General features: G+C 45.2%; 1 protein-coding gene across 1 annotated transcript in view; it reads left to right on the forward strand.

Moving 5' to 3' along the window:
* PLXNA4 (plexin A4) overlaps positions 1 to 13,494 on the forward strand; it is a 630,666-nt gene that overhangs the window by 70,551 nt on the left and 546,621 nt on the right. Inside the window, exon 3 of the mRNA XM_079992126.1 lies at positions 5,530 to 5,712. Within this exon, the coding sequence (XP_079848252.1) occupies positions 5,530 to 5,712 (183 nt within the window). The remainder of the gene's footprint in view (positions 1 to 5,529; positions 5,713 to 13,494) is intronic.

The raw sequence follows: 13,494 nt of genomic DNA on the forward strand, positions 1-13,494 counted from the left end.
AAAGCAAGAAGTGAAACAGCTATCCTACAAAATTCGTACTCCTCTGAATTTTGCAGTTTATTTATTTAATTTGTATGTAGCCCTTCATCTTAACATCTCAAGGCAGTTCACAGCATCAGGATACAAGATAAAAACACAAAGACGTGGATTTTTTTGTTTTGTTTTGAATTGTCGAACTGAGATGGTAATGTGGGAAACTGAAGTTATAACTGGACAAATTGGAAGCCGAGATAAACCAAAATGGACAGGCTTGCTCGTCCCTACTTCCAGCTCTACATTCCACCTGCTAATGTTGCTGCAGTTAAAGTGCACACCTCCTTGTTCTGAAAAGCAACAGCTGCTTCTGCTTTTGGATCACACCATCCTGTCCCTTATGCCAGTTGATTACCCAAGCTTCTTCAAACTTTCCCTGCTACCCTACCTACTGGGTGGTGCTGTGGTCTAAACCACTGAACCACTTGGGCTTGCCGATCAGAAGGTTGGCAGTTTGAATCCCCACGACGGGGTCTGCTTCCGTTGTTCTGTCCCAGCTGCCAACCTAGCAGTTTGAAAGCATGCCAGTGCAAGTAGATAAATAGGTACCGCTGTGGCAGGAAGGTAAACAGTGTTTCTGTGCGCTCTGGCTTCCGTCACAGTGTCCTGTTGTTCCAGAAGTGGTTTAGTCCTGCTGTCTGTGGACAAATGCCAGCTCCCTCAGCCTGAAAGTGAGATGAGCGCCGCAACCCCATAGTTGCCTTTGACTGGACTTAAGCATCCAGGGGTCCTTTACCTTTACCTTTACCTTTTACCTACCAGAGAGAGAGATCGAGATCAGATAGTTTTCTGGAAGGTGATGGAGAAGCAAGCCCTCATGTGACTATGAGGAAAGGTTGAAGAAGTTTGCAATTGTCACTTGCAGAGGAGACAATTATGATATTTGAAGGATTGCCACACACTAACAATTAATGGGTATTTCAACTACTCAGGGAACTATGGGAACTGCAGTTCTGTGGTGTTGGAAATATTTCCCCAACATACAATTTTCAGCACTATTGTTAAACTACAATTTCTAGGGTTCTCTGGCAGCCATGACAGTTCAGCAGGTACACATTTGATACATTTGTAGTGCTGATATAGCCCCAAAAGGAGTTCTATGCCGCCTCGGATCAAATGCTCTTAAAAAGTGTACTTTACTCCTGGAAAACTAACACAGTCTTTGCTTTTGCTCATGAAACGTAACCCATGAAAGGCCTGCCTGACTCACCAGGAAGGAAACCTTTGGTCTAAGAGAAATGCAGCCTTCCTTCCAGGAAATTGCACATTTTACGACGCATGGTACATGCTATATTATTGCCTGAAGCCATATGTTGGGAAGTGTGGTGATAGCAAAGACAGGCGACGAAGTCTGTGGCACATTAAGATTCTATAGTTCTCTGGAAACTTGACACCGCTCCTTGATCTGATGCAAAAAAAAAATAAAAATAAAAACCTGAGCAGCCACAGACACAACTCCCAGTAAATTTGAGCAACTTCATTCTCTCTTCTGTTCTTGCCTAAATTACATCTGAGTGAAAAACCTCTTAGCTTCAGGGTTGCAATTCCCCTGTAATTGGTAAAGTAGCTGTAACTGTATTGTCACTTATACATAGTGGCAAGTAATTGCACGGTAACCACTGCTGCGCTGGCACAGATGACATGCGGTGTGCGATTAGGATGCAGCTCTGAACAGCGTCTCCCCATCCAGGTCCCATTATCTTGCTGGAGACCTGATGGAATGAGGGCACCAGTGGGATAAGACCGGAGTTACGTTTTCACATTAACTGTTGGGTGAAAGGTCCATGCCTTTCGGCGAAAAGTTTTTTACCTGGCCTCCAAAATCACCAAACCATCTATTTTTCCTTTCCAATTCGGCACTTGCCATATTATCACTAGATTTGACCCCAAATTCTACCCTTACATCTAAAGAATTAATTTCCTTCCTGTCCACAGCAGCTAGACTAGTTATTGCCCAGTGATGGGAGGACACCTCAAATAATAATAATAATTTATTATTTTTACGCCGCCCATCTGGCTGGGTTTCCTCAGCCACTCTGGGCAGCTCCCAACATAATATTATTATTACAGTATTATAATATTATTATTATTAAAGCGATAAAACATCAAACATTAAAAATTACCCTAAACAGGACTGCCTTCAGATGTCTTCTAAAAGTCAGGGAGTTGTTTATCTCTTTGACATCTGGTGGGAGGGCATTCCAAAGGGCCAGCACCACTACTAAGAAGGGCCTCAACCTGGCTCCCTGTAACCTCACTTCTTGCAGGGAGGGAACTGCCAGAAGGGCCTCGGAGCTGGACCTCAGTATCCGGGCAGAACGGTGGAGGTGGAGGGGGTGGAAACGCTCCTTCAGGTATACTGGGCCGAGGCCGTTTTAGAATACCAACAGAGGCTTGAATTGATAACATCAGAATGCCTTACATACCATCGATGACTAATCAAAGGCATTTCCAAAAAAGCAAACCAAAAAAACCTAAAAACCACCTTTGACATGATCTGGTCTCCCTTTTTCTATTTTACTGAAGAAGGACAGACAGGATATTTTATTGCCATCATCATCATCATCACAGACGTGTCTGTGGAGGGGATATATTGATTGAAAATGTCTAGCCATCCTGATTGGTAGCTGGCAGTGGCGTAGCGTGGGTTGTCAGCACCCGGGGCAAGGCAAGTAATTTGCGCCCCCTAACCCATGGATTTGCGCCCCCTAACCCTACCCCTAACCCTAACCCCCAGATGTTGCGCCCGGTGCGGCCGGCCCCCCCTGCACCCCCCACGCTACGCCACTGGTAGCTGGGTTCCTAGTGAGGATATTCAGCAAGCCAACATGACAGTGATGTGGGATTGAGGACTGGAGTGATCATTCTGTGATATTATGGCAGCGGACAAAGCTGTAGTGTAACCTTTGAATAAATGTTATTAAAATAAGCAAACTCTTCGGTGCCAGGATCCAAGCCCATTCCATGGAGAGGTGGCAAGTACCCTGAGTGAAAAGATGAGCAGGTAGGCAGAGAAGTAACTCAGGAGCATATTGGGAATACTACAACATCTTCTCTCAGCAATGAACTGCCCAAACTGAGAGAGTGCGCAGACCTTGGGGCTATGGAAGAGGCAGCAGTGTGGAATTGGCTCTCTGAGGTCACCTGATGATTTCATGGGCTGGCAGGATAGAAGCATTGGTTGACTGCCAAATGAACTGTCAGTGATTTCTCTGTAGGCAGAGTGAGGCAGCCAGTTTAAAAACAGCAATAAACTAAAACACTAAAATAATCACCCAGTACAGTGGACGCTTGGGTTGCGAACGTGATCTGTGTGGAATGCATGTCCGCAACCCGCAGTGTTCACAACCCGCGTCTGCACACACGCGGGTTGCGATTTCGTGCATCTGAGCATGCGTGAAGCACAATTTAGTGCTTCTGCGCATGTGCGGCCGCCGAAACCCGGAAGTAACCCGTTCCAGTACGTCCGGGTTTCGGCGGTCCGCAACCCGAAAAAACGCAACATGAAGTGTCTGTAACCTGAGGTATAACTGTAGTATACTGCCAACTCCCAAATTACGTGAAATTGCATATAATTGAAGCACAATTGAAGAAGCCTGAAAACACAATGCCCCATCCCCACCCACCCTTTTTAGTGACGTTTCTGTGACATTTTCGGGTCACTTTCGGGTTTGGTGTGATGCGCACATGTGCAGTCGTGCCTAAAACGGTTGCTGCCTGTATTTAAAAAGTCTTGTGTCCACCCCACTTAAAGGATGGACACAAGAAAAGTTGCAAAATGAAATACTCAGCAAATACTTAACAAAATGAATTTGCACAGGCAAATGAAGAATTCTGTAATTAGTGTGCAGGGAGTTGGACTAGATGACTGTAGTGGTCCCTTCCAATGCTGCAGTTCTATGATTCTGTGAGTGAGTTGCATCCTGCATTGCAGATCCAGAGTTGTATCCAACCACGTTTTACTCAGAGTAGACCAACTGAATTAATAAACCTAATTAGAGCCGTAGAATCGCAGGAGCGTAGAGTTGGAAGGGACTATGAGGGTCACCTAGCCCAACAACCCCTTAATACATGTGTATTCATTTCAGTGAGTCTCCTCTGAGTAGGACCAACACTGGCTAGAAGCCCTTGCATTGAAGAGTAGGGTTGAACTAATAGATGATCTCAATAGTCCACCTTGGCTCTTTTATTCTCCGCAAGGTAATGTTTGATGTTGGAAGAAGCACAGCGATCAAATGAGCAAATTATAGTTCCCCAAGTAACCGAAGGAATAAAGCGAGCTGATCACAGATTTACAGCCGGCCAGTGGCGCCCCAGTCCCTGAGGCAGGGGCTTTTGTAGGATTCAGTAATAGGTCTCCCTTTCCAAGAGGCCTGGCTAAGCTCTGACGTAGGGGCAGACGGACTGCCAAAGTGAAAGCGAGGAGGGACGGCAGGAGGAGGTGCTAATCCTTCAGCTAGGACTTCTCCCAAAATGTGGATTTGGCTGTGATCGCAATTATCTGGAGAGGTACATTTTAAAGCAGATGTTTAAAGGACAGTTGAGGCTCATTCCAGCCATTGCTAGGCAATGGCTCAGGCTTCTTTGGCACCTGGGCTCCGCACCGTGCTGCCAATCTGCTTCCTAGTGCATGCGGAATCATGAGGAGGGAAAAAGGATATGGCTTTAATCCTTGTCTGGCATCTCATGCCAAGAGATCCCCTGTGATGTCAGGATGCAGAGCTGCAGGGGATGTGCTGAACCACAGATCCAGGAGCAAAGCTAGCATTCTGCTCCTTCTCCCTTGACAGCTGCAGCATCCCTTGATGAAAATAGGGATAATAATAATAATAATAATAATAATAATAATAATAATAATAATAATATACCCTGCCATCTGAGTGGGTTGCTGCAGCCACTCTGGGCGGCTTCCAACATATATAAAGGTAAAGGTAAAGGGACCCCTGGCCATTAGGTCCAGTTGTGGCCGACTCTGGGGTTGCAGCGCTCATCTCGCTTTATTGGCCGAGGAAGCCGGCGTACAGCTTCCGGGTCATGTGGCCAGCATGACTAAGCCGCTTCTGGTGAACCAGAGCAATGCACGGAAACACCGTTTACCTTCCTGCCAGAGCAGTACCTATTTATCTACTTGCACTTTGACGTGCTTTCAAACTGCTAGGTTGGCAGGAGCAGGGACCGAGCAACGGGAGCTCACCCCGTCACGGGGATTCGAACCGCCAACCTTCTGATCGGCAAGTCCTGGGCTCTGTGGTTTAACCCACAGCACCGCCTGCATTCCACAAACTGAGACCTTACCTTTCTGATAGGCACCACCCTATTGCTCAGTGCTCTTTTTAAGAGAAAGGCTAGCTTCAGTTGTGGCCATCAAAACAATTCCTGTTGTTCACTGCCCACTTGCAAAATATTTGAGAAATTAGAAAGGTTCTTTGCTTCCCACAGCAGACCAACCTGTCCCCTTAATAGAGATTCTCTCTCACTCTCTCCCTTTCATTGCAGCTGTTAACAATTGACGATAATTTCTGTGGCCTGGATATGAATGCCCCACTCGGAGTATCCGAAATGGTACGAGGACTCCCCGTCTTAACAGAAGACAAGGACAGGATGACGTCCGTCATTGCTTATGTCTATAAGAACCACTCCCTGGCTTTCGTGGGCACCAAGAGTGGCAAGCTGAAAAAGGTAGGCCTGGCTTTTCCTAACTTGATGTGGTCCGTAGCAAAGAAGACTTGTGAAATGGTATGGATGCGTAGGTTTATGTTATCTGAGGACTATTTCTGCCAAAGTTTGGCCTGTGTGAACAAAGAGAGAGCAGTTATCTGGGAACAGTCCTAAGCCAAAGCAAATTAGCACAACAGTTCAGCAATCTGTTGAGTGGAATGTATCTTAGGACAACAGGTCACCAGTTCGCGGATCAAGGATCCCGACTAGGTTACAACCTGATCTAAGATCACAACAGCAGGACTATCGCCATAACAATATGGTAAAAGAAAATTAAGAAATGTCTCACCAAATGCATGTTAAAGGTGTTTCCTTGGCTTGGAAAAGCTGAAGATTAGTCCCCTAGGATGTCCGTTAGCATTTGGAAGTACGATAAAGATGATTTCTTAAAGCCAGCTTGTGTATTCCATGATGTGGTGGAAGGCCTGAGTTTAATCCGTCACAGAAGTTCCTGGTGGCTTTGTGGAAAGTAGACTTTATTCCCATTCCTTCCAATGTATGAAAAGGAAGTCATGTTAAGTGTTCTGTTGACCAGTGACAAATTCCAGAGGGGTGACTATATTAATCCTTTGCAGCAAAAATAAAAATTGTGAGTTCTGTGGCACCTTAAAGGCTTCTTAACAAATTGATTTTAGCACAAGCTGTTCTGGGCCAGAGCCTCAGAGTAGAACACATATTCTGTCCTACAAAAGTTTTATGCCTCGATAAATTTGTTAGTCTTGGAAGTGTCACAGAACTCTTTGTTGATTGTATTTACTGGGTTGCCACCAGGGACTGGATATAAATAGGTGTCCTTTCCTCAGGGTCTGATCTCTCTTGGGCACCATCCAAGAGAATGGGAAGCTCACCCTTGTCTTTGCTGCAGCTTTCCTCTATTACATCAATTCCAATTTATCATGTGGGGCCATCAGTATTTGTATTCTGGAGCCAAAGCAAAGGCTGAAGGAGGCATTTAACTCTGAGTTTTTGGCAGGTGTTTTGATTGTCTCTCAAGATCCATTGGAGGTGACCTTCCAGTGGAGAGAGATTGGCTTGGTATGTTCTGCCTGGTGGTTTAACTGTCTACTCACGTATTCTGTTCTCGGAAGAGGAGATGACTTGCCTTCTTGTGGAATGTTGTACCTTTGCTAACTAACTGGGTGTTTTTGAATGTTGAAAATTTCTAGTGATGAATGATTAATTTTCTGGAGGGACTGGCTGTCTTTCCCTTAAAATATTTTTTTTTTTAAAAAAGGAACTCTAGAATATAAACCTTATCCTTGGATGGAGATCATTTGGACTTTAGATCGGATTATTTCCTCCAAGCATGACATAAAGTCTGAAATCCATATTCATGATGTTGCTGCTCTCCACGAGCAATACTGCATTTCTACACTGCTCCTAGTGATTGACTTGACCCTTCCTGGGTTTTGGTCCTCAGGATGGTGATGTCAGCAGCGGTGGTACCATTTAATGAGGGCAGGGGAGGAGCAACTGCCCACTCTAAGTTTCAAGTTGCATGAGGTTAAAACTCATTATCACTGATCAGCTCACTGTGGTTACTGTTAAAAATAAAATAAAATTAAAAAGGCCTTCTACGCACTAGGTAATGCATGTCAAAGCCAGCAAGTTATTACCGTAACTTAAATATGGCGAATCTCCTTTTATTCATTTATTGTGTATGTGGTGTGTTTATGTATTCTGTCCTAATCTTCGAAGTTGATAATGAACACGACTAACTTAGGTTCATTCATTTCAGTGGGTCTTCTCTGAGTAGAACTTAGTTGGATGCAACTCATGGTGTCCCTACACTCAGGCTGACAATGAAGAAGAAGAAAAGATTGATGCAAAAGGACAAGGGAGTTGGAGAGATTGGGAGGGGGGATTTGCCTATTTTGTGAGAGAGTGACAGAGTGCAAAAAGAGCAAAAAGAATGCAGAAGTTAACCTGGAAAGAGGGGGCAATGTCAAATCAAGCGAGAAAGCAAATGATAAAACAATGCCTTTTTAATACTTTCTTAAAGTGGGAGAGAGAACAGGCCAGGAGGCTATTTAAAGGCAGAGAGTCCTGCACACAAGAGGCTTCATTTTTGCACCTGCCTCTCTAGGTGTGGAAGGTGAAGACAGGTTGAGGAGGGCTTTAGAGCAAGGGCAGGTGACCTGTGGTCCTATTGTTGGACTACAACTTCCATCATCTTTGACCATTGGGTGTGTTGGCTGGGGCAGAGGGGAGTTGGAGTCCATCAATATCTGGAGGCCAATGCAAGTTGTCCACCCCGGCTTAGATTATGGGTTATCATGGGTTAGAACGGGGAGTTTTGTCTTTTCATTTTACGACTGAAAACCCCAATTCCATGGTAGCATGGAAAATGCGCTTGTGTAACATCGAGATGTCAGCCCTGTTAGATTCTGTTTCTATTCATTTTCTCTGAATGTTGGAGTTACTAAATTCTTGAGTGGGCAGTGCCAGTAGTGGTTTGCTTGGTTCTCCCTCTGACACCCCCACCCCATCTTTTTTGCTCAGCATTAAAAGCACTGTATGCCTTTCTATTTCCCCCTCATATATAAGGGCTTTTGCTTGCAGGGACTGCATTGGGGGGTGAGTGTTATAAGCAACAAATAATTCCACACAGATGCTTCCGACAGATCTGAAAGTTTTGGTCTCCGTGCTTGTCTTCTCTCTCTGATACAGAAATAATAAAAAGGATGAAGGGGTCCTTTCTGGTTTTGAAGCTTTTTTCTTCTTCTCCGCCCTCTTCCCAATCAAGCTGCAGCCCTTTCACAGCACGAAGGTGTAAAAAGAAAAGGAAAAAAGACCTCCTAGCTGTGCTCATTGCTATTCCAGACATAAGACCATCAAATTGGCATCCACATTTGATGTGTAGAGGGAGAGGAAATACTTTGTGGTGGGGTTATATTAGTTGTTGCCTAAGAAGGATGAAGCAAAAATAATATTAATACAGACTTTGCTGGAACGAGGGAAGGAAATGTTTTGGATTTCTATCACTTGCATTGTTCACGTTCACATTATTGTATTTGTATGTATTTGTGTGTAACTGTTTGAGAGACGCGGGTGGCACTGTGGGTTAAACCACAGAGCCTAGGACTTGCCGATCAGAAGGTTGGCGGTTCGAATCCCCGCAACGGGGTGAGCTCCCGTTGCTCGGTCCCTTCTCCTGCCAACCTAGCAGTTCGAAAGCACGTCAAAATACAAGTAGATAAATAGGTACCGCTCTGGCGGGAAGGTAAACGGCATTTCCGTGCGCTGCTCTGGTTCGCCAGAAGCGGCATAGTCATGCTGGCCACATGACCCAGAAGCTGTGGACAAACACCGACTAACTTGGCCTAAAGAGCGAGATGAGCACCGCAACCCCAGAGTCGTCCACGACTGGACCTAATGGTCAGGGGCCACTGACCATTAGGTCCAGTCGTGACTAACTCTGGGGTTGCGGCACTCATCTCGCTTTATTGGCCGAGGGAGCTGGCGTACAGCTTCCGGGTCATGTGGCCAACATGACTAAGCCACTTCTGGCAAACGAGAGCAGTGCACAGAAACTCCGTTTACCTTCCTGCTGGAGCAGTACCTATTTATCTACTTGCACTTTGATGTGCTTTGGAACTGCTAGGTGGGCAAGAGCAGGGACCGAGCAACGGGAGCTCACCCTGTCACAGGGATTCGAACCGCCGACCTTCTGATCAACAAGTCCTAGGCTCTGTGGTTTAACCCACAGCGCCACCCGTGTCCCTTTTATCTTTACCTTTACCTAACTGTTTATTCTTGAGAGGTGCCTTGGGAGCCTTTTGGGCTGAAAGGTGGCATATATATAATAGAATAACAGAACTGTAGAGCTGGAAGGGACCTTGAGGATCACCTAGTTCAACCTCTTGCAATGCAGGGATGTGCAGCTGTCCCATACAGGGGTCGAACCTGCAACCACAGCATCATCAGCACCATACTCTAAGCAACTGAGCTATCCAGGTTGATAAACAGCAACATAATGTAACAGAAATGGAGGGGGAAGCAGGCCAGTGGGTGGTTTGTGGGCTTTCCTGGGTCTAGGGACGTGATTCGATATACCGTATTTTTCCATGTATGACTATGTTTTTACCTAAATTTTTGAAGTTTAAAATAAGGGGTCATCTTATGCATGGATAGCACATAGTGCATCTTCTTAATTTTGAGTCCCCCAAAATAGAGGGCGCCTTTTACACAGGGGAGTGTTATACACAGTAAATTCCAGTACTGTACTATATTTTTTTCATTCGATGTTCATTGGTTCTTCACAGGGCCAGATTTAGGTTTGATGAGGCCCATAGCTACTGAAGGTAATGGGGCCCTTTATATGTGAAGCTGTCCTTTGTCAACAACAAATGGTCACTGGTTTTTTGTGTTGAATATATGCTATATGGTAATTTATGGACCTAATAGGTATCTAAAGCCATTTGCACATAATAAAATATGTATTTTATCCAGGTAATATTTATTTTATATTATATTTTGGAAATGTACATCCAGGTTTTTTCCTTTAATTTTTTTGGGGGCCCCCAAGAGAGTGGGGCCCTAAGCTAGAGCTTGTTTAGCTTATACGTAAATCTGGCACTGGCTCTTCATTGGTTCTTAGTTTATAGCTGTTTGAAGCTCTTGAGTAGTGGCTGCTTTGTTTCAGTTTGGAAAATTTTGTGTGTAGGGTCAATGCCACTTCCGACATCAGGAGGAGGGGGTTTTGCGGTCTCACGACCCATTCACACTCTCGCGGGGCTGACTACAGCCCCGCGAGAACAGGGGAATCCCGGGATCATTAGTATGCATTATTCATCGCGCCAGCCAATCGGCTGGTGGCGGGGGCGGGGCGGGTAAGGGGCATTTAAGGTAGGGATAGCCCATACTCGCCCCTTTCTTTCCTTCCAGCAGCTGCAGTTTCCCTCCCTCCCACCCTTTAGGTTCTAAGCTGGACTTTGCTATGGGCCTTGGCTGGTCGCCGCAAGGGGCCTGGTAGGAATTTTTCCATTTGGCTAATTGGCTATATTTTGGAAGCCACTTGGTTTTTTCGCCTACCTCGTAGCAAACGTCACAACTTCTTGGTTTTGGCGGTTAGGCATTGGCAGGGGTATTGTTATGCAAATGAGATGGGGGGAGGAACGCCATCACCTCCCCCAAAATGCTGAAGGGTAGTTCGTTAAAGGACTCCGGGGGGCGTCGCCTCGTCCGAAACCTACGGAGGCTAGGGCCTGCCTAAAGCGCGCTCCCGAACGGTAACCCCTCGGGGAGCGCCCAGGGATGTGCATCTCGGGGGCTCCCCCTGTTGGTGCTTAACCCTTCCCGGTTATACCGGTTAGTCTGATAGGGCCAATGCCTAAAGCCAATACCGCTCTTACCTGTAATCGATAAAGTTGTGGCCATTTTTTGCCCATTAACCTAAATTCCGTGTCCTGTGTCTTTATTTATTCCATTCAGTGGGAGGGGGCGGGAATAGACACGCAATGAACCAGATCGCCCACAGGTGTGTGTGTGTGTGTGTGTGTGTGTAAGAGGGGAGATGGGACTCTCCCCACAGGTTTCCTCACCAACCAACACTGCAGAGGCAATTAGTGTGTGTGTTTTGTGGGGAAAATGCCTGTACTAAAAGGATGCATGAATTAGGACATCCATGGTTGTTGTTTTTTTAAATGCATTTTTTATTAAAGATGTCTTGGTTTACAAAAGTACAGTCATACCTCGGGTTACAGATGCTTCAGGCTGCGTTTTTTTGGGTTATGTACCTGTCGAAACATGGAAGTATGGGTTACTTCCAGGTTTTGGTAGTCTCGCATGCGCAGAAGCACTAAATTGCACTTTGAGCATGTGCAGAAGTGCCAGATCGCAACCCGCACATACATAGATGTGCCGCTGTGAGTTGTGAACATGCATCCCACACGGATCACGTTCGCAACCCAATCATCTATTGTCTGTGCAATGTCTCTTTTTTCAAGTTACGTTTTCTGCAGGTCAGTTTCATTTACTGAGACATTAGTGTTACATTAGGAAGAAAACAGGGGCAGAGGTGAAGAGGGCCATGGTGTGTGGGGTCAGGTGGCAATGTTTCGATTTTACTTAATGTATGTGTGGGGTTTTGTGTCAGCATCGTTTGTGTGGGTTCTCCTTGCTATTCGCTTGTGTTCCTTTGGTGGTGAGAGAAGTTGGGGTTGGCCTATGGTGTGGTTGCTTGTTTCTGATTGTCTGTGGTGAACTTTGTTTTCATGTGTGAGTAGGGTGGGTGGGTGTTTTTGAATCAGGTTAGCCATATTGATTCGTATGCTGTTGGTGGATTCTTGTTGTTGTCTTGTTGGGCTGTGTATGTGATAAAGGGGAGCCATACCGGCGTGAAGGCATCTTCTTCTGTTTGTCCCCGTGTTAGTTTCAGTTTATTGGTTAATTTTTCTAGTAAAGTTGTTTCCCATACTATTTGGTACCATTGGTAGCACATCCATGTTTGAATCTTGCTTGAGAATGAGTTCATTAGGTGGCCTTTGGCAAGCAAATGTAGAGACAGAAATCTTGGCCTTTCTTACTGGGCTCTTGTAAGAATTGCAACAAGTTATGGGCACTTGGACATTCTAAAGTGCTGAATAAATCATCACCACCATCATCCTCTTGTGATGTGTTTTCCTTGTGATGTGAGTCCATTCTACCTGCTGGCTTGTTGCTAAGGAATTTAGACAGCAGTTAGGAAAACTTTTCTCGCCTCCTTTTCCCTCATGCAGTTTCAGAATTGATTGATGTTTGTTGTTTATACGTTCATATAAAAGATGATACAGATCATATTTCAGGCTTCCGAGACATCCGATTCGTGAAACTCTTGCAAAGTACCTGGAATCATAAAGCAGCACCAGTTGGTTGATATACAAATGTCATCCACGTCAAAGGAATTTTTTCCCAGTGACACATGCAATTGAAGTAAAATATTGTGCTTTACAAGAGTGTATTATTAAAATGAAAATGAGCAGCATATCAGGAGCCTGGCCACGTAACCAAGACAACAAAGGAAAAGGGGAAAGACAGATAGAACGGAGGAGAATGAGGCGTAGGATGGAGTGGGATTTCCAAGAGGAAATGGGAAATACTGCAGGGCAAAGGACTTGTTAGGTTTCAACGCTGTCTTAAAAGTTTGGAGTGAACATCTGTCATCTGTGAGTTTACCTTCCGATGCGATGCTATGAGGTGTCTTGGACACCTGTGGTTGTTAAAGATATTGTGGCACCTTGCCTATGATATATATAGATGGGTAGTGTCTAGGGCAAATCCCATTCCTAGTAATTACCTCCCTCCTGTTCCAGTTGGCTTTGGAATATTTGTCTTCAAGGAGTTCTCCCTCCACCCTGACTTCAACTGTCATGCAATATTGATATATGGAGCCATAGAGCTGCCAGTTGCATCACAGAAGAAGAAGCTTCTATGTGATGGTTGAGATGACAACTTGTAAGACGTGCCGATAATGAATTATCCTGCCTGACCATTAGGGCGCACTCTGCGGAGATGACTTGAGAAAAGCTTAGTGTAGAGTTTGTATTAGCAATGCGAACCTGCATAAAAGTGCTGCTTGGGGTGTTCAGCTCCTATAAATCAATGGAAAACATCCATTAGACTCTGTTACTGATGGCCAAGAGGTGCAAGGTTTAGTGTGAGAGTGTTTCCTTCTTTGGATTGCAATTACATCGACAAAGTGCCAGAGCCCTGCGAAGAAGGGAGCAAAATGACTCTCACCCTTTGTCAAGGAAGTTTGTAGGA

Source organism: Podarcis cretensis (assembly GCF_951804945.1).
Source record: "Podarcis cretensis genome assembly, chromosome: 10".
Classification (NCBI taxonomy): Eukaryota; Metazoa; Chordata; class Lepidosauria; order Squamata; family Lacertidae; genus Podarcis; species Podarcis cretensis.